General features: G+C 43.4%; 1 protein-coding gene across 1 annotated transcript; it reads left to right on the forward strand.

Moving 5' to 3' along the window:
- The first annotated feature begins 1,601 nt into the window (after positions 1 to 1,601).
- BCDIN3D (BCDIN3 domain containing RNA methyltransferase) lies at positions 1,602 to 4,843 on the forward strand. The gene is made up of 2 exons (XM_044449787.1): positions 1,602 to 1,880; positions 3,800 to 4,843. Exons 1-2 carry the CDS (start codon positions 1,662 to 1,664, stop codon positions 4,388 to 4,390), a joined length of 810 nt encoding a protein of 269 aa, XP_044305722.1. The 5' UTR covers positions 1,602 to 1,661; the 3' UTR covers positions 4,391 to 4,843.
- The last annotated feature ends 1,909 nt before the right edge of the window (positions 4,844 to 6,752 follow it).

Here is a 6,752-nt window from a genome sequence, read left to right on the forward strand (position 1 = left end):
TCCAGATTGGTCCCCTGAGGTCCTGAGACAGATTCCCCCCCCCCCCCCCCCCCCCCCCTCGCCCCCCCCCCCCCCCCCCCCCGGCTCCAGCCGGCTCCACTCATGCTTCCTCCTTCCCCCTCTGGGTGTTTCACACTGTCTCCTTGTTTCCAAAAGTAAACAAGGAGGTGGAGACACCGCTTGGCCAAAGGGATAAAAGGAGCAGTGCTGTGCCTGTTGCTAGGAGCCGAGGGCAGCAGGGATCAAAGGCTCCAAACAGGCACTTTTGTGATGGCGCCTGCCAGGCGACTCCAGCCCATTCCAGCAATGCTGATCCCTAAGGCACCAGCAAGCCACAGTGGATCGTGGGAAGTTTCTGTAGAACCTCCAACATGAGGGCTTCACCTGGCCAGCAGATGCTGGTAGCAGGTCCATGGGCTTCACTTGCTTTGCTTCACAAGCTTGGGACCACAGAACTTCAAGAATTTCCTCCCATGCAGACAGGCCTACACACTCCACTTCTGTAGCCTGCTCTATGTTTCCAACCATCAGACATACCATTGGGATTGCAAGATAGGAGGTCATTTCCCTTGTAGCACTCAAAATTTGGAACATCTTCCTTCCCAAGGGAGATTTGCTAGACCTCGCTGCTGCTTGCTTTTTGTTAAACATTTTAATATTTCTTAAATATTATTTCAACTGGCTTTTCAAGGAGCGGCCTTTTCAATAACTTGTAAACTGGCTTCTTCTATTCTTAAAAAAAGTACCACTTATTTTGATTTGGGTTAATTTGAATGATGTATCTATTGTATGATGGTGCTGGTGATGATGAAGTCCTGCTAAGCAACCTTGAATTTCTGAAACAGAAAGGTAGGGTATAAACAAAAGCAATATTGTGCTGAAGGATGCCAGTCTTACGTTTACAAGAACAGCTGTCAAGGGCATGACCTTTTGGAGGTCACTCAATCCTAGGGTCATTGTAAGACAGCACGTAACAACTATACTGTGCTGACCACTGGTTTTAAACAAATTAGGTAGCCACTTCCCATCTTTTGATTAACATGGTCGACACATTATTTATTTGGTGTTTATGACTAATACAATCATCCCACACTAATGGGGATTAAATCAATTTCCAGCCCACCCACCAGCACGTTTACAGGCATTACACAAAAGTAACAAGGTGAGATACTAATCAAAAGAGCTTCTTTACAGTACCCTGGATATTTTCCCTGTATTTTTACTGTCTGTGAGGCTTACTCCCAAGGATATCCCTTCGAGCTCAATGGGATGTATGTTCAAATAACGCAGCAACGCCTTACTCACTGAAACCAGATTTGATGAGCAATCTGCGCAGGCTCAGGCAGAAACAAAGCCTACAATTCCCAGCATGCTCCAGTTATTGTGAGCCGGTTCTATCGAAACATGGTTAGGGCTGCACTCTTGGCCTATAGCACATCGATCTACAAGGAGTGTTACATGAGGAAACATTAAGAGTAAGGAGTCCAAATACCCGTCAGAGCTCTCCTAACACCCTCTTCTTATTATTAATGAGATAATAAACATACCTTCCCATGCCCCCTCGTTTCCGGAATCCTCTTCTCCCGTCCGCATTGCCCGGAACCTTTGTTGCTCCTCGACTTGTTTCCTAGCCGGACGCTGCAGCAATTGCTTCTGCCGAGATGACGGCGCCCAAGCGCGAGTGCTGTAAGACCCACGGGGGCGCGGAGCTGCCGGTTCTCCCCGGTGGGGCGGCGCCATTCGGGAACTTCCCGGACTATTCCCGCTTCCACCCGCCGGAGGGGCGCGTTCGCCTCCTGCCCGCCGCGCTGCTGAGCGAGCTGTTCCCAAATCCGCGTACGGGGCCCCTTTTGGGGCTGGACGTGGGGTGCAATTCGGGGGTGAGAGAGACAGAGAGATCGGTGGGGTGGGGAGGGAAGGGAAAGGAAGGGTATCGTAAGTGTCTAGTGAGTAGTGTTCCAGCCTTCTTTCCCATGTTTTGCTGCCGAGTGGGAATTCAAGAGGTGCAGCAGTTTTCCCGAGGAGAAGTACACCGTAAAGGTGGACACAGTAACGGTTGTACTAATGTGCTGACCTGATTGATTGGCCGAGTTTTTCTCCACTCTACCTTTCCTGGGGGTGCAGGGGAGAGAAACAGTCTTTGGCACTTGGAGGAAGAAAGGAGTGCAGGGGGGTGTCATGATACATACCTTAATGTTAAGAAGTGGTCATGGATGTGCAAGCGCATGCGTGCATGTGCACCCTTTAACTAAACCGACAAGTTCCTTGCATGGCTCTTTTCAGTGCTTACACCTTACTTGCGCAGAATAGGGTCATCATCACTGTGGCAGAGAGGTGGCTGCTTCTTTTGCAGGGACAAATAGTTTCCTGCAATTGACGGAACCAAAGAGAATGAAGAAAGGCTAACTCTCCCTGCCCTCCTCACCTGCACAATACTAATAATTGGGTTCGTTCATAGAAATGTGCTGGTAGTAGATTCTTCATAGACAAAGTGAAGAGCTTTCCCACACAATTCACAGAATTAATTTATGGGCCACTAATTTAGATGGCTTCAAAAGGGAGTTTGTTTGAAATGATATGTCTGTCAATGGCTAGTAGTCATGGTGGGTGGTTGTGTGAAATCACCATGTTCTGAAACAAGATACAAGTTGTGGAGGAGGGTGGTTGTTTTCAAGCCCTGCATAGGAGGTTCCTGGAAGCACCTAACTAGCTACCAGGGGGAGGCTAGATGAGATGGACCTTTGGCCTTATCCAGCCAGGCTTTTTTTCTTATAGATGCTTAAATAACTCTTTTAGGGCTACATCTTGTCATTAAAAGGTGCTGTCTCATGACTTTTACCATGAATGCATGCTGCATCCTGTCTTGGCTTGTGCTCTTAGTTGTGATCTGAGAAGCTTTATTATTCAATGGGACCCCCTACCGAAGTTATGGGCCTTCAAAGAGTAAGTTAACATTGAGGAGTGAGGCACCTGTGCCCTCCAGCTGTTGTTGGAGTCTGCTCCCATTGGTCTCAGCCAACATGATCAGGTATCATGGGAAGAATGATCCAGTAGCATCTGGCGGAACCCATGTGGCTTATTTCCACTGCAGTGGCTGTGGAGTTTAGGACTCCTCAGACGTATCATAGATATCTTAGTTTATAATAGGATTAGACAAATCCTGGAGTTATTCATGTGGCTTTTGTTGGAAATAGAATGCTGGACTGGGGTTTGCTTGATCCAAGAGGGATGTTTTTAAGATTGGTAAAGGTAAAGGTTACCCCGTGACGTTAAAGTCCAGTCATGCCTGACTCTAGGGGGCAGCGCTCATCTCCATTTCCTAGCCGAGGGAGCCAGCGTTTGTCCACCAACAGCTTCCGTGGTCATGTGGTCGGCATGACTAAACACCAAAGTTCACGGGACGCTGTTACCTTCCGACCAAAGTGGTACCTTTTCATCTACTTACATTTGCATGCTTTCGAACTGCAAGGTTGGCAGGAGCTGGGACAGAGTATGGGAACTTACCTCATGTGCAGATTCAAACTGTCGACCTTTCGATCAACCAGCCCAGCACCTCAGTGGTTTAACCCACTGCGCCACTACATCCCTTTTTTACATATATGCAAAAAACAAACATGTTTGTTTATACAGTGAAGAATAATGATGTTTGAGCAAATCTATTGTTATTCTATGCATCTTGATTAAACTTTGGTAAGGGCAAATTAAGGCTGCCCCAGAAGCTGGACAGCCATCTCTGTTGTAGAAGATGTTAGAGCGAAACATGCATACTGAAAGTCTTCTTTTTTCCTTTTCTCTTCAGGAGCTCAGCATTGCCCTTTACAGACACCTTAGTGAGTTGCAGGAGAGCAAAATCAGCCCAGAACATTCTATGGCTGGGAAGGATCTAAGGCTCCTGTGCTGTGACATTGATGCTGGGCTGATTGAAAGAGCCAAGCAATGCAGCCCCTTCCCTGGCTCCATTTCCTATGCCACCCTTGACATCATGGACTCCAGTGCAAGAGAAGCGCTGCTGAGCTGCTATTTGAGCAGGTTTGGCCGTTCGACGTTTGACATTTGCTTCTGTATGTCTGTGACCATGTGGATCCATCTGAATCATGGGGACAGTGGTCTAGTCAAGTTGTTGTCCTGCCTTGCCTCTAAATGTATATATTTGCTCATTGAACCACAGCCGTGGAAGTGTTACCGAGCAGCTGCCCGGCGCCTGCGGAAACTGGGCAGGAGTGACTTTGACCATTTCCGATCACTCACCATCAATGGGAACATGGCAGAGAAAATAACCCAGATCTTGACCGAAGACTGTGCCATGGAACTTGTGTGTTGTTTTGGAAGCACCAGTTGGGATAGGAACATCTTGCTCTTTAAATCAAAAGCAGCTCAGCATTTGCTTTGATTAACAACTTGGACATTCTTGTATTTTGTCAGAGAGAATGTGATGTATTGTGGGACTGACTGTACTCTTTTCTGAACTTGCTGCAATAACCGACAAAGAATTCATAACTCCTCATTCGGAAGATCCAGCCCTCTAGTTTTTTATTCTTTAAAAATACTTTTCCAATCATTGAGGTTGCAAAGGAAGTGGGGCTTGAAATACCTGTGGGTGGTACTGATGCAGTCTCAAAAGCCAGGAAAAGGTTGCTGAGCAATCAGTTTCCACTGATTGGGAGTGGGACTTCAGGTTCTGCGTCATGTTCCCCCTTCTGCTCCTTGCTTTGATGAACAAAATCGGAATGAAATATATGCCAGATGTAGCTAGTTTGCAAATCAGTTTCCTGGATTCAGCTTTTCTTCCTTTACCACAAATTGTTGACTAAAATTTCTAAAATACAATCCCAGATCATTTGTGGCATTATCTCTTTTTTCTATATTAAAATGCCAAATAGCGCTTTTTTGTCAGTCTTTCCTGCTTCTCTGGGTAGATGTCTAAGGCCTGCCCAGGCCTATCAAGAGTGGGGGGTATGCCCACTTTACTGTATCAAACTTCCTTCCCGATTTCAGTGCCTTGGGGCGGAGGTGCTAATGTCAGTGTGTAAAGCAGCAACACTTGTTTTATGTATAGTCCTAGCAGGACTAGGGGCATTGAACACCTCCAGAGAATCATGTGCAGGACTCTCATAAGCTTGTGAGGTGGGTTGTTCTGCCACTCGCGCATCCACTCATCCGCAACATAAGAGTGAGGGGCAACCCTCTGAACACAGGTACCCAGTCTCCAGCGACCAGTCCTGTTGCCAGGAAGTGGGTTCATATGGATTGGCTCTCCAATGATCAACTATTTCCCTTAATTCTTTTAATTCAATATCACCCCATATTACTTCTTTTCTTTGGCTATAATATACGAAACTATCTTTAATTGGTTTGCAACCCAATATTTTTTAACATCTGGAATACCCAGCCCTCCTTTTTTTGTGATTCATACCATAGTACTTATTCTTGCTCTCTTCCCTCCATTACAATATTCCTCCAATAACTTCTGTATTTCCTTTAATTCTTGATCATAAAACTTAATTGGAAACATCCAGAAAAAAACCTTAATCTTTGGGAAAATTTTCATTTTTATTACTGCTATTCTTCCAGACCATGATATTTTTACCTTTTCTTATTTTCCAATTTTATCTTTTATATCCTCCTTTAACTTCTCATAATTTTTAGTTTTTAATTCTTGACTATTTTTTGGAATATCAATTCCTAAATATCTAATACTGTCTACTATTTTTAATATATACTTTTCTTTTAATATATCCAATTCTTCACTATTATGATTATATAACGTCATTTCCAATTTTCCCCAGTTTACTTGCAACCCACTATACTTCCCAAATTCCTTTAAATGTGAATATTTTCTCTCTATAGTATTTATAGATCTTGAAATGTTAACAATGTATCATCTGCAAATAAATTAATTTTAATTTTCTGACATACTCCAATTCCTTCTATCTGTATATCATTTCTAATTGCATTTGCCAGGACTTCCATCATTAATGCATATAATATTGGGGATAAAGGGCAACCCTGTCTCGTTCCTCGGCTTAACGTTATTGTTTCTGTAATACCATCAATTACAATTATTTTTGCCAGATTTTCCAAATATAATTGATTTATTTTTTTCTTAAATTTTATTCCAAATCCCATCTTTTCTGTTAGAATCTTCATTGTTGGCCATTCCGCACAATCAAAGGCTTTAAATATATCTAATGCTAATATACTTGCCTTTATGTTTTGCTTCTCAATATAATAGTTAATATTTAATACTCCCCTTACTACATCTGACATTTGTTGACCTCTTATAAACCCACATTGATCATTATATATCTATAAATTTATTCAATCTGTTTACCAATATAGCTGTAAAAATCTTAGCATCTTGATTAATAAGAGATATTGGTCTGTAAGATCCAGGGTTTGTAACGTCTTTATTAGGTTTTGCTACTAATACTATCATGGATTGCTTCCAAGAGTTTGGAATTGTTTCCTCTTCCATTATTTAAGTTAACTTATTTAACGTATTATTTAAGTTTTTGTAGTTCTGTGCAGATATATGGGTCTTTTTGGAATATCAATTCCTGTGTGACTCCACCTCCATTTTTGTCCTCTCTCTCTTTCTTGAACAGAGTTCCAGTCATGTGAGTCATCCCACCAAGTTTCAGTTCTTCCTGTAAGATCGTAATTGCCTTCATGTATTAGGAGCTCAAGTTTGTGTTGCTTGTTTCCCATACTCTGGGCACTGGTGTAGAGACATCAAAGTTCATTCTTGTTGT

The sequence above is a fragment of the Varanus komodoensis genome, unplaced genomic scaffold (assembly GCF_004798865.1).
Source record: "Varanus komodoensis strain SLA01 unplaced genomic scaffold, ASM479886v1 scaffold60, whole genome shotgun sequence".
In the NCBI taxonomy this organism is placed as follows: Eukaryota; Metazoa; Chordata; class Lepidosauria; order Squamata; family Varanidae; genus Varanus; species Varanus komodoensis.

Bases quoted from the DNA above. Each gene is read 5' to 3' on its own strand.
- BCDIN3D (XM_044449787.1), top strand. From the start codon at position 1,662: ATGACGGCGCCCAAGCGCGAGTGCTGTAAGACCCACGGGGGCGCGGAG. The intron at 1,881-3,799 runs GTGAGAGAGACA...TTTTCTCTTCAG, and splicing joins ACGTGGGGTGCAATTCGGGG to GAGCTCAGCATTGCCCTTTA.